The following is a 23,876-nucleotide window of genomic DNA, read 5'->3' as shown; positions in this document are numbered from 1 at the left end:
CAGAAGGTCCTTTTGGATGTCTTCCCATTGAGGATGTGGGTGGCCACCATGCGGATATCAAGGTTCTGTGCCCTTGGATCCTGATAAGCAGAAGCCTGAGGGCAGGTTATAGATAATCCCCTTTCTTTGCCTCCTGGGAAGGTTTGGGCTTGCTGGGCCCACAGTTGATAATCCTTTTACCAGAAACAAGATGTCAAGGGGTATAGTCATTTGAACATAAGCCTTAAGGAAACACTGAAAACCAGCGGTTTGAGGTTTCAAGGACTGAATTACTCTATGTTCTATGAGATGATTATAGGGCCATTTTTACTCTGAAGTCTGTGTAACTTTGTATTTCACTAATGTATATTTTATGCCCATAAACATATAATACTTTATGTATGCATAATTTAAAAATGTGTATTTATAGATAAGTTGCATTTATCTATTTTTAAGCAAGAGTAGGTTCCATTTATAAACTCTCGAGGAAACAGTCTCCTTTATTTTGGAGGAAAAGTCACTGGAGTAGTTTTCTTAAGCCAAGTAAGACACCACCACCCCACCCCCCCGCCACCCCCCGACCCCCGCTGTGCCTTGTGAGAGTATTAGGAAGGACTTTATTTTTCTTAAGTTTGGTAAGACCCAATCTCCAAATTTCTCTTGATGGAACTAGGTAGGACTCTGGGTTATGTGAGGTCAATTTGATAATCCAGGCACCTTGCAGAAAGGAAGGGATTGAGATATCTCCAAGACCAACACTTCTCCCTTCGATTCCTAGTGATCACCACCCAAGGGACTCTTCAGAAACTAATCCAGGAAGGCAAGGACTCGATGCTCCATCCTTTGTCTCAAACGCCAGAGAGGCAGCTCTGTTAGGATTTCCAGTAGACTTAGAATGTGGCATAACCTCCTCCACCACTGCCACCTTCTCCAAACATCTTTCAATTACAGGTGTGGTTTGGAAATATTTGGATATGATAAATTAGAAGCTGTTTTCAATAGGTAAAGATTTAATCATTATGCTTTATCACAATTACAATACCTAAGATAGGGCATGGATAAAATTTAACTTGGAGGAAAAAAACCCACTGAGGAACTAGAGCTGAGAGTTCACAGCCCGCAGCCTGCCAGCCCGACTGGCCAGTATCCTCCCTCCTTTCACAACTTACTGACTGCTTCTGGTATCCTCCACACCCTGCTCACCAAGAGGCCCTCCAGGGCAGCTGAGCTGGCTGCCTGCACTCCAATCCCAGCGGCACCAGCTCCTAAACTTGCAGGCACGCTTAGACTCAGTTCCTGCTCGTGCCTGTCCTACTGGATTGTTTTAAAGGCTACCATTTGTAAAAACACAGAATGCCTAGGGCCCAAGTGCCCAGCAGGTTGGAGATATGATAATAGGAAAAATGATGACTATTACAATACCATGATTCCTCTCCTTACGCCCATAGGTAGCATAGAGGCCAGCGGGCACTCAGTCAATGCGTGGTCAGCAGAGCTGTGGTCTGGACACTCACTGTGGTGAATCCACATCCAGCATCCTAACAGCCGCCAGTTACAGGAACTGGGAACGTGTCTACTCCAGACGGAGATGGCGCTGTTAACTGCAAGATACACACCAGGTGTTGATGTCTTCGCAGGAAAAACACACCAGGTGTTCACGTCTCATAAAAAAAAAAAAAAAGGCACATAGCTCATAAATCATTTTTTATTTTGATTATATGTTGATTAGCATCTTTTAGGGATACTACAACAAATTCTCAAAGGTAATCTCCCCAGGTTATTTTTGCTTCTTTTAAAACGAGACTGCACGTGTCTCCATTGTACGCCTACGGGTAAGCACAGGTGGGGGTTGTTCTCAACCGACTGTTAATACAGCAGATCTTCACAACCTAACTTACGCTCAGATACTTTGTAAGCTTGAGAAGTATAGAAATTTCACTGAAAACACCGACTGTTTTAGGATCAGAAGGGTGTACACGCGAATGAGCAGAAGCGTGTGGAAAGGGAGCTAAATCTTCACGGGGGGTTTTCCAGGTTCGCTGTGACCCTGAGATTCAAGAGTTGCGTCAGTGGCAGAAGAAACTGCGTGAGGACAAGCACATTCGTCAGCGAGTCAAGAGTTTCTGGGCCAAACAAGAACAAAAAGGTCAGTTGTTTGCTTTGCTGTATTTACTTTTTTTCAGGAAAAGCGCGAGGCTTACCCCAGGCTCCAGAGGTTGGGGTGGGGGGGGCTGTCTGCAAGGTGCTGGGCCGGAGGTGGGGGTGCTGCACGTAAGCATTGGCTCTGGAAGGACGGGGTGCTATGGGGGGTTGTGGTCTCCAGTGCCTGCCGTCCCTTTATTTCGGTAAGATGGTGCCTGTCTGTGACGGGTGGGTGGGATTCTAAGATGTCAATTAGAACTTAAGTGCTGTTTTGTGATTGTCTTTCCCCCTTTCGTGAGAAATCCCTCTCTCACACACACCCCCCCCAAGAATAGCATAACAAGAACCCATCCCTGTCGTACACCATGTCACCATTTTTGTTGTATTTCTTTTTCTCCTTTTTTTACTTTTGAACTTCAAGTCACTGCATAATCACAGTAGGAGAATTAGAAAAACAGCAAATCTTAGCACAGTTAATATTTTGCAACACTTTGTAGCTGAGAGCTGCGCGTGAACATATATTTGTATTTCATTAGAGGTGGGGCTGTTTACGTGTGCGGGTGTGTTACTTACCTTGTCTCCGGGCCTCCTTGGGCCAGCCAGTCGGGTCAACAGCCGCAGTATGTAACGACTGATGTCAGGGACTGTGTGATGGTGTGATGGATGCACAGCTGTATGTACTGACCAGTCATATGGACACAGATTCATGATCGTGTCAACTGCAGAACCTGACTTTTCAGCCAGATAAAAAATATATACGAGAACACAAAGCTATCTGAAGGGCTATGGAGAACGTGTGCATGTCTCTCCCGTTAGGAATCCGAGCCAGAAAGGAGGATGGCGCGCTGCTGGGATCCTCTAAATAAGTGCCCACAGGGCTTTATCATCATGAAACCTCTGATAAATTAGTGAAATGACATTCAGCGCTGAATGAATAAGCCAGTGAATGGAGTTCTGAGGCGTGACTGAGCCAGTATACAGCGTGCAGACAGTGCCTGCAGCCATAGCCAACTGGACCCCTAAAGGGGTCCCTTATAAAGGAGCAGCTTGAGCGAAGGTGGTCTGGGGGCTCAGCACAGGCCCTGTCCCCTGCACAACTGCATTTCATTCCACCTCAGAATTAGAAGACAAAGCTGGAATCAGTTCAAAGTTCAGGGAAAGTGCAGCCAGTCTGTTTATTTCTGTTGTTAGCTGTTCTTTTGAATTGATTTGCTGTTGGTTGACCGAGTGGCCTGGCTAGCTGTGGACTGGGGGAGCAGCCTGGGTGCAGAGCCACCGAAGGGAGGGGCGGAGGGAGAGCCCTCCTGTCTCGACCCCCTGCTGTTCACATCCTGGTGTTCCCCCTTACTGCCTTTTGAAGGCTCTAGAAGGAGCAGAGCTCCCGAACAGGCTGCGGTCTTCAGCAGATGGCCTAGTGTAGACACACGGGTCCATTCCCACTTACGATGAGACTGCAGAATGGCTTTCAAACAAAAACACTCCCTAGTGCTGAAATCTACCCAGACCTGTGGTTGGTGACGACGTCCACACATTATTGGTAAAGAACGGGGCCCGGCCGGTCCTGCCTTCGAGTCCTTTGATCTGTAAACCCTGATCTCGTAAACTCTATAAGCCTCAGTTTTCCCAAGTACCACATGGAGCTAATAATAGTGTCCAACTCCTGTTGTTGAAAGCTTATGCGAGATGAGCTTTCGAGTGAGCCTTGGCTTATACTGATAGTTGCCTATCTGACGGTTATCATATCTGTATTATTGAAGCATCGTCTGCTTTTAAACTATTGTATGTGCATTTTCTCTGCAAGACTGTGGGGATCTGTGTGGGGACCATGTTTGTCTGTGTCACCGTGTGGCTCCGCCCTTCACACAGACCACAGGCACAGAGCAGGCGGCGGATACCGGCGGATACCGCTTGGTGAATGGAGGTCTGAGTGTCACTTTACAGATGAGGAATTAGAGGGCCTGGAAGGTGGAGGGTTTGGCCCAAGGTCACACAGCAAGGGGAGGCCTGGGCGGGGCCCACATGTCCTCTTTGTCCAGTTCTAAAGCCAGCCAGACACACAGACGTAAGGCCCTCTCCTGGCCTTCATACCTCCCAGGAATCCTGCACGTGACACAAGCTTGTTCTGATTCTCAAGGTTCTGGCTCTCTGTGTTTGCACTGGGATGCATTTCAAGGAGCAGGGGATCACCTCCTCCTCACCCCGTGAAATAGAACTTTTTGTTCCCTTTAAGCGTCTGAGCTGAATCATTATGTTAAGTTCACACACTACAGAGTTACTGCTGCTTTTAAACCTTATACATCAAGGTTGTGTGGTTTAGAAAATAAATCCCCAAGATGACACTGGGATTAGACCTCAAAGACCGCTGAGGAAACAATTTGAAAGTGAACATTCTACACATGCTCATTCTCCTTTGCAGAAGGACCCTAAAGAGATTGCAGGTAAAAATGGGGCTTCAACTTTGTCTAAAACACCCTGCAAATGCATCTCTGTACAAATTCAGCAAATATGGTTTTCGAGGGTCCGCCATTTGATCCACACTGTGTCCTGGTATTAATAGCTTGTGTACATTTCACCAAGCTCATTTCTTGGAGCAATCTGGGCACAGGCAGACGGTCTGAGGCAGAGTGAGTTCAGCTGTCGGGGCAGGGTTTTGGTCTCAGGTAGCCCGTCTCATGTTAGCTGGCGTCTGAGGCCAGCCCAAACAGGGTTTTCTTCTAGGACAAAAGTGGGGTGAGGTTAGCCTCGAGTGTCTCTCCATCAGGACAGTTGCAGGAATTATTTTAAAATGCGTGTAGCAAGAATTGCAGCTAATGTAATCCAAAGGGAGATGGCTGAGTCATTTTCGAGATGTGGTCACAAATCCCTTCTTGATAAACAGCGTATTTTTAGCCTCATGTAGTCAGTAATTGTTTTCAAATGCGCTTTGTAATTGAATATTACATTTTAGTGGGGAACCTAGCATGAGGAGGGAGAAAGGATTCACAGGAGTAGTTCTCATAATATCAGATCACGGTACACACACGCACACATGCATGTTGGCATATATATATATCCTAACATCAGATTCTATTCCTCATACATATGTGAGTATATTTTTCTATATGTGTAAGTATTCTTTAAATAACTTTATCACTTCCTGATGTTTGAAGAAAGGTATGGGGGAGTTTGCCCAGGCCAAGGAGAGAGACTGTTCTTGTGTTTGCTTACCTGTTTATTTCCAACCTCATTCCACACATGGTTTGTAGTAGCTTACAGAAACACAGAGAACATTTGTTGGTGAATGTGGTAAGCAGGTTAAGGAAAAGTGAAGAGTAGTGAAAAATAAAACTAGAAAATGAAGTATACAAAATATTTATTTCAAGTCCTATATTTGTTTGAAATTTCTTAGAAACCCAGCAAAGAGAGAAATAGGATCTGTTGCATATTTTAGTGTCCATAAAATAAAGAGCCAAGCCAGTTGTCGGAAAGACTGGACTCTCCCCTTACACATCAGGCAGTGTGAGTAATAACCTCACAACTCTTCCTCCAATAAGTACAAGCAGGGCCCCGAGTTTCTTGGAAGCCACAACAATGAGGAAATAGGGTCATTCCTTGGAGTACTGTGTCCTCAAGATGCAAGAACTTTCTTGGAAGCACGCACACCCGCCCGGAGCTGAGATTTACCCGCCCAGATAGGACACTGCGGTGACAGGGTCACTCTCTCCTGACAATGGCCAGTGTCTTGGGGCATTTGCTTCTAAGCTGAAAGCCTGGGGTGGGGCCGGGGTAGAAACCAGAGACATTTCTCTCTCCCTGACTACGCCTAGTACTTTAGTGACAAATCTTACCTGGTAGGGTGGGGCTTTATGGATATTTTTAACATCAGCACCTGGTCTTGGCCACACTGTGGGCTGTGACCTGTAGGAAGGAGATTCTTAGAGGAGAGAAAGATGTCTGGGCTACAGAAGCTCTGGCATTTTCCACTCATATGCCATGTGCCAGGCACTGTACCAAGCACCTTATGTTTTCCATGGAGTCCTCACTGCTGCTCTCTTGGAGAAAGGATGCTCTCTCCCCCTGTGGGAGAAACGTGACTCGCCCAAGGTCACATAGCAGTTGGGGCCAGAGACCAGGGATTTGAACCCAGATTTGCTGCAGCCAGAAAACCATGTGCCTACTAGGACATGTTGGCCTAGCCCAAAGCTTCCCAGCAGGGCACGGGGACCCCGCGGTCGAAGGCCCCACCTTCCACCCTGCATTCTAACACTGATACACCCACATGTCACTGGAGCATAGGAGGTTTGGGGTCGGGGAGACTGAGTCTCCAGTCCAAAGGCTTCAGGCTCCACAAACTTGTTTCTGGAAACATTTTCATTAGAACTGGAGGTCTGGGCTTAGTGGGTAAGTTTGAGGATGTTCTTCTCTCTCACCTTCCAAATTCCCTGCCCATCTACAGATGAGGAACAGGGAAGTAATTTGCCATCACAGGGACTGGCCAGGTGTAGAGAACATCCTAATATATTGTTCAGGAAGGGGGGTCCTGGCATTGACTGTGACCCATGAGCCTAACCTGTCACAAAGCAAAACAGATCAAATTTACAGTATCTGCCTCCAGAGACAGCCTTTAACATTTCCTATCTACTCACACATCTTTCCATCCATCCATTTGTCCATCCATCCACTCACCCACCCACTCACCTGTCCATCTGTCCACCCATCTGTCCACCTATCCATCCACCCATCCATCCAGACACATAGGCTTGTGTTGCTTAACAACAGTGACACTGTCATTAGATTTTTGCCATCATGTGAACGTCATGGAGTAAATGTACTACACTAACTACGTGGGACAGCCTAGTCCCAGCTGAGCTCTGGGTACAGCTTGTTGGGACCCCTGTGTATTTGCAGTCTGCCATGTTAAGTCACATCATGAACAGCATACAACTGTAAATGCATGATATGTGTATGAACATACATATATGTTCATAAACATGGAATCATGGGTACTGGACTGCAGTTTTTATCTTGTCAATGATATTGTCAATATTGGGTAATATTTCTTTGCCACCTTTTTATGCTAGTATATGAGATCAAGCTCACCCTTTTTATGGCTCCATAAGAATGACAGATCTGTAGCACACTTTTTTTTGTTTTTTTAACTGATCTCTTTGAGTGGATATTTAACATGTCTTTGGAGCAACTTTCGATAGACATTTTTGTAAATTATTCTTGCTTATCTAATGAAATGCGTCCGTAGGATACATTTCCAGTAATGGAATCTCCAGGTCAGAAGACTCAGATACATTGTTTGGATGGTGACCAACCTGTTGTCACCCCAAAACATGGCAGCAATTTATATTTGATACCACCAACCTGCTTTGATGAGTGACACAATCTCTGTGCTTTATTTGCCTGCCTTGTGAAATGAACACTTTTGTGCCTCAAGAATCCATCTAAGTGAGGTCATTGCTTTGATAATACCATGACTCATTAAGAAGACATTTACCTGTAAGCCTAATAGAAATTCCTAGTTATAATTTTTTCCTCACATCTCCTCAAACCTTAGTTCTTTCTCCCCTTCAACCTGGAAAAGGACTAAAAATTTGATTTAAAGGAATCTAGTGACTTCATGCCTCAACATTACACACAATCGGTTCTGTTTATCTGACTCACCAGTGGGTGGGATATTTGCATGACATCAACTTTTATACACATCTTTTCCTTTAAGATGTGTGTAAGTCTGCACAGCTAGGACATGCTTTCCATGGAAACGCTCTGTGCAGAGACCATTCTGCAGATAAACAAGGAGAATAAATAAGAGATACTCTCCTTTCTCTGTATGGTCGCCCCCAGCATTCAGGGTCCCAAATTCAAGTTCTTGCAAAGGATACTTCCAACCTCTTAGCGTCATCCTTCATCTGATTGTTCAAGATTTGTCTTTGCTGTTACATAGATGCAGCATGTTTTCATAGGCTCTAGAAACCTACAAACCTGTGGAAGGGGTACAGAACAGACTGAATTGAATTCCCCACTTTTCCTTTTATTTGAAGATTTTTTTTTATGCACACAAGAACTGGGGTACAGGCCAGAGATGCAGGAGGTAAGAGGGTTCACCAGAGACAGAGTGGGGAGCAGAACAGTCAGATTGACAGAAATACACTGCTGAGGGGAGCAGCAGAGACAGGAGAGGTCTCCTGCCTTGTGGGTTACCTCCCTAGTGGGGGATCAAACTCGTGCTTCATTGTGCAGTGGCTACAGATAGCTTCACAGTGCTATGCTTTAACTGGTTGTGCCACCAGGGAGGGCCCAAATTCCCCACTTTTCAACTCTGTACCCTTGAGTGTCTGTCTACTTCTCTGTGACTCCACTTTGTGTAGTGATAAAATGAGGTTGTAGATTATAATTTTGTGAAATTAAAGGGGGCAGAACTGTGCCCACTGATCACTGACTAGTCAGTATTACTAGTAGTATTATGTGTCCAATATTTGGTTAATCTCTGTCATTACTCAGAATATTGACTTTGGGGTCTGAAAGAACTTGGTCCTGCCCCCTAACTTCTGTGTGTTCAAGGGCACATTGCTCATCCTCTCAAGCTCTGGACTAGGGTTCCAGTGAAGGTTAAATAAGATTAAATGCCACATATGCTATCAAACAGGTACAAATGAACAATCAGAAAGTGGTGGTTAGCTTTAGCACTATTTTTTAAACTGTCAAGAAAAATGAACAAAATCATTATCCCAGGTAATTGATCGATGGTAGTGGGCCTCAATCTTGCCTGCAAATTGGGATCCCCTGGGGGAAACGTCTAGGGTGATGTCAGGACAGCGGCCAGAGAAAGTAATTACATGAGAGAATGCGCAGTGGCCACGTGGCAAAGCCCTAAGCCTGTGGATTAGCTGCTGCAAGTTCCAGCAAACGCTCTGGATTCCAGACCTTCCTCTGCGAGGCGCTTCTCACTAATGCAGTTTCATCTGGATTAAAATACAGGAGAACCGAGTGCTTTGACCAACTCCAGCTGTGTGGGCCTTGGCCTCTCCTTTGAAAATGGAAGAGCAGACCAAGGAATCTCTGTAAAACAGAAAATTTGAAAGGAGTCTGTCGTACAGTCTCGGACCTAGTAACCCCTCAGACTTTGGGAGTTTGTTGCTGTGCCTTGATGCTGGTTGTTGGCTTGGGGGCTCGGGCTCAAGGTTGAGGGTGAGAATGACAGATGGTGAACACTCTGGGCTTTGCAGGAGAAAGTGGGTCTCTAGAGCAAAGGGCCAGAGAGCAACCAGGGAGCTTTGGATGTTGAGGTGAGGAAAGGTGCATTGGGCACTCGGTTATTTAGGGGAGCTGGGGGGAGAAGAATGGCATTTTTAAAGGGTGTTTTTGTTCGATCATAACTTTGAGGACTAGAAAACAGCTCCCAGATCGAGCGTGTGAGGGAGTAAGACCTGCCACCGCCAGAGCCTCTCCCTCTGGCCGAGAGCTGGTTTCATGGGAAGGGCTCAGGAAGCTGGGTGCTGGTTGCCTGTTTGTGAGGAACGTTTCAGGAATACAGGAAAGCCTCCCTTGAAAGGGCTCTCCCTGGTTGGGCTCTCCCCGGCTCTCCCTGGCTGGGCCAGGGGCACCTGGCCTCTTCAACGCCTGTCGGCGTGGATCTGCACGTGCTGTACCCTGCGTGCCGTGTCTTCCGGTGGCTTCCCTGGCCGCCTCCCTTCCCCTGCCGCCCGTGTCTTCAGCTGAAGTTATTTGCAAAGGTGGTGGAAGCCTTGTTTGCGAGTTACCATTACTGGGTCCCCCCATACAGACAGACAGTAACATGATATTAATAAGCTTCTGTTGGTCTGTTCCCCCCTCCCCACTCCAGTCAGTCTGCCTGATGCTAATTTGATTCCTTGCCAGCCTCGACCGGAAAGGGAAATCACCCCACTTCCCCACACTAGGACTTTTCCTGTCACCACATTCAGGTCCGTCCTGTGGTAGCGCTGAGTAAAAGCTGGAGCTGACGTGGGTGGGGAGGGGGGCGGTGGCAGAGGGGTTCTCCCCCAGCCTGGGCCCCCCACCTGCAGACAGCATCGTGGTCCCCGTGGTTACCGGTCCCTGGGAGTCTGCGAAGACTCGTGCCCCCCCCACCCCATGACAGCTGTCTTTTATTAAGCGTCTGCTACATGCCAGATACTTTAAATCTATTACTTCTAACCTCCACAGCCAGCGGAATGAGTGTGTTCTGTTGTTACGCGTCTTTCGGGGAGGGAACTGTGACTCAGAGGTCATGTCACTCTCCTGTGGCCACAGGGCTCTGAGAGTCCGCGCTGAGGAAATTTAGAACTTTCCACAACATCCTTTGCCTCGCTGCCCCCACACCTTCCTCTTGGCCAGTTCATGAGTGGGTGGGCTGAGGGAGGGGTCTGGCACTCAGCTCTAAGAGCAGCAGGAGTTCAATGCAGCTTGGGGGCCACACGGGCCAAAGCAGCGGGGGCCTGACCGGCCCACACGGTGAGCCTGGAGGCCGCGTGCCCCGCGCAGACACGAGGCCCTGGGTGGCACGACCCGTGTGTGTGAAATGCCCTGAGCAGGCACATCTGCAGAGGTGGAAAGTGGGTCAGAAGTTGAGGCTGGGCCCGGGGGGGGGGGCCGAGGGTGATGACTAATGGGTAAGTAGAGTTTCTCCTGAGGTGACAGAAGGTTGTCAAACAGCTGGTGGTGGTGGCACATAGCTGCGAGCTCACGGAACTCCACTGAACTGTGCACAGCGCCTGGCAAATGGGACGGTGTGTGGATTCTGTCTCGACGACGTTGTTCCCAGAAGTAAGAAGGTGAAGGCACCCTGTAGGCCGGAAACGGCGAGTCACGGCAAGGCCAGGGGCTTTGGAACTGCAGTGCAAAGAGGCTCCTTAAACAGAACGGTGGGATTTTCCCATCTGATTCAGGAATTCCACCTGTGGGCACACACACACAGAAGAACACGGTGCCCAAGGAGAAGTGTGCACACACGGGCCGCAAGAGCCAGAGGCGGATGCAGCCCAGTGCCGTCGGCGCCTGAGTGGGTGAGTGCAGTGGAAGCTTCTGGAAGGCAGTCCTGACACGCTACCATGTGGGCCTGGGGGCAAGTCTCGGAAGGACAGGTGTTGTATGCCTCCATCTAAGTGAGGAGAATAGCCAGAGTCAGAGAGACCAGAAGCCGAGCGGTGGTGGCCAGGGGCCAGGAAGAGCGGAGTCAGTGTTAATGGACGGGGTGGGCACTGGGAGGGCGGGGACACACCTCTGAATTGCTCACTTGAAAATGGCCAAACTTCCAGACTCTGTTACATTTATTTCGCCATAATAAAAAAGGGAGGAGAGAGCTTTTCCCCGGTGGCTCAGTGGTTTGAAGCGCAGCACTGTAAGCCAGCCACAGCTGCTTCAGTGTGAGTTCGATCCCCAGCCCCAGAGGTGACCACATGGCGCAGCAGAGACCTCTCCTGTTTCACCTGCTGCTCCCCTCAGCAGTGTACTTTGTGGATCTACCTGTTCTGCTCCCCACTCTGTCTCTGGTGAATCCTCTCACTCCCTGCCCCTCTGGCCTGCACCCCAGTTCAGTTCTGTATGCATGCATAAATAAATTTTAAGAAGGGGTGAGGAGAGAAACAAAGGATCTGACCTCAAGTATCCTCATGGCTCACTCCTTTCTTGCAGCAGACTCTAGTGTCAGCTTCCCTGACCTCCCCTCATCCTGCTGCCCCCAACATATCACGCCTGCTGGGCATAGATGGAGAACTTGGGGTTGGTTGCACCTCTTTCCTGAGGGAAAGAAAGAAACGTGTCCTGGAGGCCCATCTGGACAAAGCCGATGCCACGTGCTGGGCGCCCTGCTTCTTACTGCGTCACTTCCTTCCCAAATGGCCTTGGACCGTGTGATGCATTTGACTTAGTCACTGATTAATACTTTTCTAAGTGTTTCTTTCTCTTGACTCACCCAGGATATTTATGGTTTACTTTGTTTATTGTCTTGTGACTGCACCCGGCTCTGAGTTACTAGACCGCAGGGACTTTTTTTTTTTACTGTTTCGTTCACGGCTCTATCCCCAGCACCCAGAACAGTGCTCAGCAGGTGGGAGACACTCAGGGAAGATGTGTCGATTGAATGAACGAGCCGATGCTACTCAGTCCCTTTTCCAAACCATCAACTTGATTAGCACCCTATGGCTAAGGTCAACTGAAAGTCGATGGAGCTGTTCCCTGGCAGACAAACAAGCAAAAGGAAATATACGTTCGTATGTAACATGTACGTGGGCAAAGACAGAGAGTCTACCAGAGGGCTAGTGTCATTATTTCTAAGTGGTAATAATACAGGCAATTGGTGGGTTGATGTTATTATTTTTCCTTTCTAAGATAGAATTGCACATGTTTAATTTTCTTTTTTGATTATCCCCATTTTCTACAATAATAACCAGTGTCACCCACATTCACTGTGTGCTCCCCAGGAGGTTAGCACTGTGCCCAGCTCTTCCTAGGAGAAGCCCGGTCTTCCCAGCAGCCCTTCGCAGTAGGATATGACGCAGTAGGTATGACGATGGTCTCTCCACTTTATAGCTGAGGAAACTGAGGTCTAGAGGTTGAGCAGCGTCCCCAGGGCCACACAGCTAGGAAATAGCAGAACTAGACATCTTGACTCGAGACTCCTTCCTCTTCCCCACCTCATTATTCTGCGATGCACAGATGTGGAGTCGAAACGCTCGGGAGAAACACTGTTGGGTTTCATGGGAAATGTGTGAGCACCCAGCCTTAATGAAGTCGCCCAGGGCATGAAGCACGTGTTCTTTTATGCCCATTAGCCTGGCTTAAAGGACAGTGGCCCCACCCTTTTAATTGTGCTCCTTCTCTCTGCCAGCTCCAGCCCAGCCCTGTTGATGCCTGGTATGTACCCTCGGGTTCTAAATTTAGGATGTGTATAGCTAGATTGTTCAACTCTCCTTCGTGCAGGACATGGGAATACTTAAAAAAACAAACAAACAAACAAATAAAACAGAGGCTAGATGTTAAGAGGGACAGGCTTATTCCTCATTATGAAAAATACAGACCAGTATCAAGAGAACAAAACACATTACCCGTGCACTGCCACTAATGACAATTTGGTGTTCAGGAAAATGTAGGGGAAAGCCTTATTTGGTTCCGAGGAGGAGGAGATAGAGAAGACTGCCTTTCACGTGTGTCCCGCTCTGGCTGTGTGGACTGGAATTGCCTGCATTTGCTTTTTGTAGCATCTAGAGACTTGTCATCAAAGAGGTTTCAAGTGACCTCTGAGGCTGTCCAGAGTAAGTAGCTACTCACAGCAGAATGAGACCGGGGGTTGGAGTCCTGACATCGGTTCAAGCGTCCTCCCAACTGTGTATCTTTAAGCAAGGCACTCCACCTTTTTGATCTTCCATCTTTAAATGGAAGATGAAATTAATCTCCTCTAAAAGCCTAGCAGAGAGACAAGATGAGCTGAATTTAAAAGGCATGAGTTAATGCTCAACTAGACATTCTTCCTCACTGTGTGACCTGGAGCAATTTACTTAACCTCTGGATCAGATCAGATTATATACTTGGGTCTGATGATTTTTGAAATTACTTGAATTTGTCATATGGCATAACGTTGGTTTTGTAGCCGACAATATTCTAGTTTGTAAAAACTAGCTCTGGGAAATAACCACATAAAATGTACTTCAGCATCTTCTGTAAGAAATGTTTTTTTGAATATAACTCCATGAAATACTTTTCTAAAAATGAATCTCCATTTGAGAAATGGACAAATGTTGGCTCCCTTGATGAAATGGTGTGGCTTTTCTCTAACTTTCCCTTTTCTTCTTGACTACTAGGAAGCTCAGCCTTCCATTTAAAGCTCATTTCTAGCAACATATTGACTGCCCTGATTAGCATATCTAAATCCTCCACTTACCTTCAGATAAATCCACATTTGTGACTTAGAAAAGTCACTAACCGTTTTTGAACCTCAATGTTCTCCTCTGAAGAGTAGAGATAATACCTTCACAGAACTGTTTTGAAAATTGGTGTTGGGCTACCTGGACTACCCATGCCTGTCATGGTGTTGGAACTCAATAAACAGTCCTTATCACCATCACTGCCGTCGTCATGGTTGCTAGTGGTACTAAAGTTGCAGTGGCACCAGAAACGGAGCAGTACCCCTGCAGGGAGGTAGGGAGGTGACAATCCTGTCATCCCTATCAGCCTGGGAAATGCAGTCACCAGGACACGAGTCAACAAGAAGCATCTTGCTGTCACGCATCACAGGTGTCCTGAATCCGAAACCTTTGTCTGTACTTCAGGTCAGTGTTTGAGCGTCATCCCCTAGCAATGGGCGTGAGACATTGAACAGCATTTGCACAGCTATTGAAGATGCCGCTTACACATGGAAACGTCTACCTTGCTGGGGGGGGAGTCACAATTCAGGCCCAGCATCAGCAAACACACAGTAGGCGCTGGCAAAGGAAGGCAGCTAATGAGCGCCCCCCCGCCCCACGGCCTCCCTGGCTATATCTTCAGCTTTTGGTGGTCTTGTGGCAGCAGCAGAGGCCAAAGGGACTTATCCTGGGAAGCCAGATAGACCGCAGTTCCCATGGTGACAAGAGCCGCGTTTGTGAGGCACCTGTCGCACCTGTTGCATGCTGGATACCTTAATAGTGGATTTGTGTGTGTGAATGTATTTCAACATCACAGTTACCCTGTGAAGTAAGATCCAAGGGGAACCCAGTGTTATAGGAGAGGAAATGAAAGCTTTGTGGGCGGCCAGTAACTGGGCCAAGGTGTGCTGATGGGCCTGCTGACTGGCTGGTTGGTAGGAAGTTGCCTGTCTGAGCCTGAGTCTGGGTGTTACACTGTACTGAAGCAGTCGCTACATTTCAGGGAAAGGGGTGAGAGCAGGGCTTTGCTTCACTGGTTCCCCAAAGTCGGTGCACATGCTCCAGGTGTGGGACCAGACTGGCTACGCCCTGGGGAAAGGAATGAGCCAACAGCCAACGCCTGGCTCTGCCAGGAAGTGGGAGTGTTGGAAGGAAGCCAGGCCCCGTGGCCAAGGCCACGTAACTACCTGGTAACCTGCGTGCTTCTGCTGTTCAGGTTCCACAGGAGACTTTAAAGGGGCGTGGGGTGGACCCCCCCACCCCAGGCTGAGAGCAAAAGTGAACTAGGTTCACTTGGTAGAGTGGCAGGAAGCACCTTCCAGGATGGGGAAAGGACCTGAACAAAACCCTGAGCCTGGGAGGGCTGGGAGAATGGGGGGGGGGGTGGCCAGGGCAGGAGCGAGCAGGCGGGGTGCCGGGGCAGCAGCGAGGATTCAGGGGAACTGGGAGTAGTGCTGGCCTAGTGGGCCTGCCCAGGGGCTCATGCTCCATCCGCGGGCGTGAGAGCCTTCACAGATGGACTTGACCGAAAGACAGGGGGCTGCAGGCGGGGACGGACGGGGTGACCCAGTGGCGAGGGGAGGACAGGGGTGGGTTAGGAGACTTCCAGGGGTGAAGGTAGCATCCCTGAGGCGAGGGAGCCTTTCAGTAACACTTGGCTGTGGGCAAGTAGTTCTCCCTGGGGTCTTTTCAGGGTGGCAAGGGACCTCCTTCTAGAAAGCTCTGTCGTGGGGGATCTTAGGAGGTGAAATCCCAACACCATCTTTTAGTGTTTGAGAAGTTTGGGTTCTGAGTCCTGGGGGCTCCTTAACTTGAGCTCTGTTTGCCCTACCCTCTCCGCAACTGCCAGAACAATGAGAGAATGCTGCCTCAACCCCTGGGGATACACTGGAAAAGTTTCTCTATTAGTGAGTCACTGGTTACACTGGCAGAGAAACTGTTTAAAAATAAATGGGAGGATTTGTTTCCATTTCACTTAAAGGCAACATTTCATATACAGAGTTTCTGCCAGTCTGAACCAGATGAGGACTGTTTATACCCCAAACTCATTCAGAATGCCTGGGATATTTCTAAAGGTTGGGTCTTGGCAACAGCAGCTGAGAATGCAGAGATTAAAAAAAAAAAAAATAAGTCACGAGAGGCGGCTGGCGGGGCTGGCGGGCTGTGGCCTCTTCATTCACAGCCAAGACTCACCAGGCCTCTGAAGACTCGGCCTTTCAAAGGACGGGCTCGTGGCGGGAGCCTCTCGAAACCGCGGTGCGAAGACTGGTCTCGCTTCAGCTGGGCTCCCTGGTCTCTTGGGGTGCAGAGGGATATGCAGATAACGGGGCGCACACGCCATCCTTTAGAAAATGTGCCGCCGTGGTCCTGAGAGAATCCATTTCCATAGTTGTTTAACAATGCCACAGTTTCCAGCTTTTTCTGCCGGCCCTCCCATACCTGTGTCATGACGAAATGCCTTTAGCGAGCTGGCATGTGCTAGGATGAGGGAGCTGAGGTTGCGAGGAGGCAAAGGCTTCTCGGTCTCCCAGCCCCTAGTGATGGGGGTCCCCAAGCCAGCCTGCTCCGGCTCTGGCACGTGCTCTTCGCACCTAGTTCTTGCCCCAGACCCTGGATGCTGGCTCTGCTTTGGTAACTTCCTCCCCCCTTGGGGGCGTCTCTTCTCCGCAAGAGAAATAAGCCTTTTATCAAATGTCTCCTTTCTGGGAGTCAGAGTCCTTTCAGGGTTAACGCGTGATCATCTGATCCCATGTCTCCATATAACTGGTGTCTTCTCTTCCAGCACCAAATATTCCCCTTCCAAATGCTGCCTTCCAGGAGACTTGGAGCTGGGTTTACTTTAGAAACATTGTTTAGGAGTCAACAGAAAGCCATGATTACTGCACATTTAAGACTGTCAGATTCTCCCAGTGCCTCAGGCTTGCAAGCGGGTTCAGCTTTCCTTCTCGAAAAGCGACCAGCCGTGAAAGGGAGGTCAACTCACCAGGCTAATGACGTTTACCCCACTGTGCCAACACTGATTTCTTTTTAAAAAGTAAATCTTCCATGGTTGGTTGGTTCTCCCCGTGGGGGAATATGGAAGGTTTTGCTTTTTCCATCATTTTTCTGTAGTCCTCAATTTGCTATCATGACGAGGTATTGCTTTCATAAATGGAAACGTAATCTTATTTTTTTAAAGTTTAGTCCAAGAAAATAGAAGAGAAATAAAATCTTAATCAAGATCATCCCCTTCTCTGCCTTACCTATTGGGGATTCCCTTAAACACCATTTAAATTCTGTGTCAGGAGCAGGGACCCCAATTCTTTCTCTATGGCGATGGGCCACGATGGTTAAGAATGTGGATTTTGGACTCAGAGACCAGGCTTAGAACCTTGGCATGAGCATTTGCTTAGCTGTGTGACCTTGGGCAGATTGCCTAGCATCTCTGAACTTTAATATCCTCATCAGTAAAATAGCAGTGAAATGCTAGTATATATCTGCCTCCCAGACTGAATGGGGGCCTCTCTTGAAGTAATTTCACTCTGGGGATCGCCCCATGCTGGATCTGGGACGTCAGCCCCTCCAGGACCCGGCAGCTTCATGTTGGTGCCTGGATCCCCCCTTTCTGCCTTTTCCGCCGTTGGGCTCTAACTGCTTACAGTAAGACAGTGAAGGTGCTGATTTCCCTGAGAAACTTATTTCCTCCTGTTAATTCTTTCAGAAAGTTTCCCAGTTATAGAGCAATGCATGTACAATGTGCTCTTGGGGGGAGATTCGCCCCTTTTCTTTCCATTGTTTTACACCCGCCCCCTTTATTTTTTAACATGGTTGAAATGAGCGCTAACCTAGTTGAGCTCACGGAAGTGACTGTGGGGCATGAATGTCACTTTGTACAGGCAGTCACAGTAAAATGAAGCATTGTGAATGAGTCGAAATAGGAGTCTTATTCTAAAAAATTTTTATTTTTTCAGGGGATAGGGAAGGTAAAGATGTCCAAATCCAAGTACCTTTACGGACCACCTCACGCTGGCTCCCGACACGGATAGGCAAACCCCTCTGGATGCCCTTGACAGCCTTGTTAACTTGGGGATCCAACAACTGCAAATCTGTATCACTCAATTTTACAGCAGTGGGCCCCAAGATAGCGCCCCCCTTGATATTTCTCCCCATTCTTTCAAACTTTACAAAAGCAGCATGGTTGTGACAGCTGCGTCCTATTTTACCAAGCTGCTAAGTGATCAGATACCTAATCATCCCTAGACTGGTGGGTGTTTGGGTTGTCCCCCAACTATTTATGCAACAAATGATGTGGCAGTGGTCCCCTTTGTCTGTGTAGGTCATTGTGAGACAGTGACCAGGTAGAGGTTAAGAGCATGACCTTGGGCAAGTTATGGACGTGTCTGGCCTGCACTACATGCGTGTAAACGGCTCAGGTACCATGGACATGTTTGCCTTTATTGCTTACACCACATCCTAGAAACTGGGTACAAACGGGGTAAGAAATGAATCTTTTTGTTTTTAAAGATTTATTTATGCAAACAGAACTGCGGTACAGGCCAGAGGTGCACGGGTGGTGAGAGGCTTCACTGGAGACAGAGTGGGGAGCAGAACAGGTTGGTTGATGAAGTACACTGCTGAGGGGAGCAGCAGGTGGGTCAGGAGAGGTCTGCCGCGCCATGTGGTCACCTCCAGGGCAGGCGGGGATCGAACTCTTGCTGAAGTGGCTTTAGCTTCTTAGTGCTGGGCTTTAACCCGCTGCGCCACCAGGGAGGGCCCAGAAACAAATCTTTTCAGGTTACTGCTGACTTGCGAATCTGACCCAGTTTCTTCCAGGGAACCTGGGACACAGCTGGGCATTCTTTGCTGTATGATGGAAGAGCCTCTATTGAGGCAATTTGTCTGCTGTGTGTGGGCATCTCTTGATTCTTGCACTTCCTTGTGTGTGTGTGTGTTTTTCCTGCCTAGAGGGTGAGTTTCTGGAGAGCAAAGACTATCCTGAAAAATAATCCTGGCTAGTGCTTAGGGGGGCTGCCGCCGGGTCAGACTCCTCACTAGGTGGTTTGCTAGAGGGTGGGGGGGTACACTTTCCTCCTCCTGCCTAGAGCCCTGTGGCGGCAGGTGCTGGGGATCTGCCTGTCATCTGAGGCACACAGGAGTCCCCGAGGTGGGGGTGTGGGGGCCCCTGAGGCCCAGGACCTACTCCTGGGGATTCTGACCTAAAGGCCTGCAGCGACCCAGGAATCTGTACGTCTTGCCCCAAGGGAGCCTGTCTGTCGAGGCCTCTGCTGGATGACCCCAGCGAGTAACTGGATGGCCTTGTGGTCCCTAAATTTCTTCCCCGCGTTGCTAAGGCACCTTTTCCAGCCTCCCAGAGTTCTCAGCAATGTCTGCCATTGACCAGAACAGCAGGGAACAGGGGGCCAGAGACCTTAAAGTGGGCTCGTTAGTATGCAAGGCCTTTCTGGTCACGTGGCTGCGAACTGGGGCTTCAGGGCTGGCTCGGTGCCCCGGGATTTTCCACTGTCCCAGCCCGGAACTGGCTGTGCACCAGCCTGCAGGGAGACGGCCCCGGCGGCAGCGAGGAGACACCTGTCCTTGGTGTGAAGCCAACCTTGATGATGTCTCCAAGGGGGACACCGGTGTCTCTCAGGCCCCTGCCAGGGCTCCCTGCTGCCTCCTCCCTCCTACCCTTCTTTTCTTGAGCACTGATCTCTTTTGCCCAGATCAGGGCAGAAGATTATCTGATTTTTAATGCTTAGCAAAGTAATCCTTGCTCTTGGTTACAAAGACAGGCGAGAACCAGAATAGAGGAGGCATCACCAGCTCTGCCTCATCTGTGCAGTGCTGTGAACTCAAGCTGATGCTCTGGGTAGTGACCTCTGTGTCTCTAGAGAGAGAAGGTTTTAGATATTATCTACTGATTCCTTGTCCTGACAGAAGAGGACCAGCCCACTGACACCCGAGCCCCACCCATCTCAAATTGTTAAATCACTCTTCCATTCTTTTCTTTTCTTTCTTTATTCTTTGTATACAGCTGGGGTTCAAGCCAGAGGTGCAAGGGTGAGCGGATTCACCGGAGACAGAGGGGGGACAGAACAGGCAGGTTGACTGAAGTGCACTGCTGAGGGGAGCAGTGGGCAGGTCATGAGAGGTCTGCCGCGCCATGTGGGTCAGCTCCCTGGCCGGGGATGGAACTCGGGCTGTCCCCTTAGGTTACCGGGAAAGTCCTTATTCCGTGAGGGGTTGACTGTGATTATTGAAATATTATTGTTTCAATAATATACTACCATCTTTATCCTTTCAACCTTTGAGCGGAGTGGTAGACATACAGCTGTGACGTAAAACACTCACCTAACTGCCAACCCCGCTGAGGAAGTAGAACACGTCTAAAGCCTTCCTGGCCACTGTGAAGCCACGGGCCCTGGCTTGTGATCACCATTCTGTTGCTTTTCTTCCAGAGCTCTTCTCTTTATGTGTGTCCCTGCACATTGAGCTTTGCCGCACAGTCACACGTGTGCTCTTCTGTACCCTCACCCCCCCTCAACCCCGGCAGGGGGCCACACTCACATCCCTGCCATGTACTCACTGTTCACAGAGGCCGCAGTGGTTGACCCAGTCGACGTACACTCCTGCTGCTTGCAGCTTGCTGTTGTCACGAGCACCCAGTGCATTCTGGGAGCAGGGCTGCAGCGTTGCAGGGAGCGAGCCGACTGTTTCACTCAAAAGCCTGCTTACTGGGTGGCTGCGGGAAGGGGCAGCCCCACCTGTGAGGTGGACTTGATGACCAAGGTGGGCGAGGCTTTGAGGTTGTGTCCAGGCTCACCAGAGGACTCCATTACCCAGGCTTATTTCCCACCCACCCACACCGAGGGTGTCTTGACTTTCCCACTTACTCCTTTGCTTCTCGTCCCTCAAGACTTTTGTGTCATGACTGAAAGAGCTCATAAGAGTGCTCCCCAGGCAAAGTCAAAGTGCAGGGAGCATGTGGGAGAGGTTATCAGAGGCACAGATAGGAGTTGGTAAAACCCCCCAAGACAAAGGCGTGCAGGTGAGTTCTTTCTTCAGGCCATGTGGGCAAGCAAGCAAACCCTGGGAGCGGGGCGCTCTCCCCTCTGCCAGCTTCCCCTCTGTGCCCGGAGCCTCCAGCATCTGTCACAGCAGTAGACAGAGAAGGTCACTCAAGCAGTTAAAATATAGAGATTCACAAAACTGGAATGGGAAGAGCACACGGGACTCTGGTGACGGCACACGGGTGAGAAGTGGTGGTGGGAAGCCCACGGGGATGACAGCTGAGATGAAAAAAGGCACAAAATGAAGAAGAATGTACAAAATGTATTTATAAAAGTTTTTTTAAAAAAGGAGATTCAGCAACAACCAGCATGAGTTTGGACACCAAGGGGGATTCTACACTCCTCCGAATGGCTCTAAGGGGCTCTTCCAGCCACAGTTTGCGTCTCAGCCCTGGCGGAGTATTGATTGCAGGCGAGCTTGAAGTCAACGCTGGTGCCCACGCCCCAGACCATTACAGGACCGCAGCTGACACACGGCGTCCATGGCTGCAGAAATTGCCCAGGGTTCAAGGCCAGCACAGAGGGGCCCCAGCAACAGGCGCAGCCAGCAGAGGCACCTGGAGGCTCCCCCCCCCCCCCAGCTTCTGACTTCCTAGGTCTGGTTGCGCCCCTGGATTTGCATTTCCAGCAGAGTTCCAGCAATGCAAACCTAGCTGGCCCCGGACCACACCTGTGGACTTTCTCGAGGCTCTCTTCTCTGCATGGCTCTGTGCTGGGCTGCCGTCTGGGGTGTCTCTTCCCAGCACAGTATCCTGTTGTCAGCCTGGCAATTTGAAATCCACAGTGGAAACTGGTAAAAGCTGCAAATCAGGAGCCCTCCTCCACCTGCGGCCAGTCATTCATATCCTGGGGTGCAGATCGGATCAGCAGCTGTTGCAAGAGCACCCACCAAGGTGTGGTGCACCCTTGGCTAGGGCAGGTCAGCCACCGTCCTCTTCCTCAGGGTTGAGATGCATCTGGGGTCTCACTGGTTGCTCACAATTTCCATGGAGGTGGCACAACGAAGTCTCCCATACAGTGCAAACAATTAAAATGTCCAGGAACACAAGCTCCAAACATTCAAAATAGTTTTCTGGTTTGAGTTAGTTAGTTCCCGAATCCAAATAAGTAACTATAAATGTTGCTGTTATTAAACATAGAAAGTACAGAGGCTCTGGGCAACGCCCGCATTGTAACTTGCCTCTTTGCCAGGGTGGGGCGAAGGAGCAGAGGGGGACACATACAAGCCCCGAAACTGCAATTCCTGCATGGAAGCTGACACTGGAAATCGCCTCTCTTTGCCCCGGGTCACTGCAGGAAAGATGGGGGGCCCGGCTCTTCCTCACCTTCCCGCTGCTGGCTCTGCTGTCTCCCCAGGTTTCGCTGCCCACATGCGTGCCAGAGCGTGATTGCAAAAGGCACTTGGAGCGTGAGCACGGGGTGTGGGCACGTGTAAACAGACACCTGGGCCGAGAAGTGAGGGATAGAGGAGGTGTGGGGGGGAGGGGCTCAGCTGCAGCCTGCGGCCTGCGGAGTCCCCTCCCCTGTTCAGCACTGGTGACATGCTGGTGATACCAAAGTCTGCAAGATTCTGTCTGCCTGGCGCCTGCGCAGTCTGGGATGGCTGCACAGCGGCCGTCATGACCCGGAGCCCCTGGAAGGTCTGGGTGTAGCCAGGTGCAGGCCGGGGTAACACCTGCAGTGCGTGTGGTGATGTTCACGCTGCCCTGGGCTTGGGCCTGGACGGCTGGCGCGCCCTGGTCACTGGGAGGTCAGGGCCAGCGGAGGGCCGGCTTGATGGCGGGAAGCCTCTCTCTGTGTGGCAGCACCTCCAACCTCCTCTTGCTGGGATGTTGTTTTCCACAAGTAGCCAGAGCCTGCGACCCGTCTCGAAACACCCTCTCAGGCATCCGGACTGTGGAAGACTTGCTGTGTTCAGCCAACTTTCCTGTTTGGGCCACTCAGGAAATCGCTGGGATCACATTCTTGTCCAGACAGTCAAAGACCAGGAGAGATTCTCTTCTGACCTTGTGTTGACTACCCACACCACCCCGAGGTTTTAATTTGGGCCGGGGGGAGTCGGGCAGGGCTGTGATGACTGGGGCAGGTGGGGAGCCTGCAGCCTGCCATCACCTTTAGCAAGCCTTCCTTCGGCCCCCCCGACTTGCAGAGCACACTCTGACCTTCCGAACTGAGTGGAGAATGGCCATGAACTCTGGAAGTGGCGCACGACGGCCCGCGGCCTTCCCAGCCGGGGCCAGAACCACGAACCACGCAGGCGCTCGCACGCAGAGTGAGAGTCTGCCTGGGAGTGTAAAGCTGCTCTGACTGTCTCTCTCGTTTCTTCACAGTGAAATGCAAGATGGAAGATGATGAGGGGGCGTCGGCGGCGATCCCCCCGCTTTAAAGGGCTCTTGCCGACTCTTCCCCTGTCGTGCCAAGCAGACCATGCAGGAAGGTGGCCACAGCCTGCTTGTGCTGTGTGACTCGGTCCACGGGGACACGGACTCTTCCCACACAGCCTAGAATGTGTAGCCGACAGGCCTTAGTGCAAACAATACAAAATAGTTCCAGTTTTTAATTTTTCTGCACTTCCCTCAAATTTTATTCTTTCAACCATGTATTTCTTCTGGAGCATTTTCCACCAAACAGCTGTAGTTCCTCAGAGATGAGGTGCTGGAGTTTCCACTTTGGGCCAGCTCTGCAAAGACCTGTTTTTAAATTCAAGTCCCCAAATCTGCAGTGAGGACTTTTTTTGTGAAACAGACAATAGCTCCCCCCACACCCCCCCCAACCCTCCCGCCACTTCCAAAGGTGACCGGCCCTTCATTTTTATTGCAAACCCACAAGATGAGACATTTAGCCCAGACAGAAATCATAG

At 49.7% G+C, this 23,876-nt stretch overlaps 1 protein-coding gene across 1 annotated transcript in view; it reads left to right on the top strand.

The window, feature by feature from the left end:
* IQCK (IQ motif containing K) overlaps positions 1–11,128 on the top strand; it is a 72,698-nt gene extending 61,570 nt beyond the window's left edge. The window contains exons 8-9 of the mRNA XM_012731651.1: positions 2,014–2,125; positions 11,016–11,128. Of these exons, the coding sequence (XP_012587105.1) occupies positions 2,014–2,125; positions 11,016–11,128 (225 nt within the window). The remainder of the gene's footprint in view (positions 1–2,013; positions 2,126–11,015) is intronic.
* The last annotated feature ends 12,748 nt before the right edge of the window (positions 11,129–23,876 follow it).

The sequence above is a fragment of the Condylura cristata genome, unplaced genomic scaffold (assembly GCF_000260355.1).
Source record: "Condylura cristata isolate star-nosed mole 26May11 unplaced genomic scaffold, ConCri1.0 scaffold00032, whole genome shotgun sequence".
In the NCBI taxonomy this organism is placed as follows: Eukaryota; Metazoa; Chordata; class Mammalia; order Eulipotyphla; family Talpidae; genus Condylura; species Condylura cristata.
Note: the sequence above shows the minus strand (reverse complement) of the source record. Positions and strands in the feature narration are given on the sequence as shown.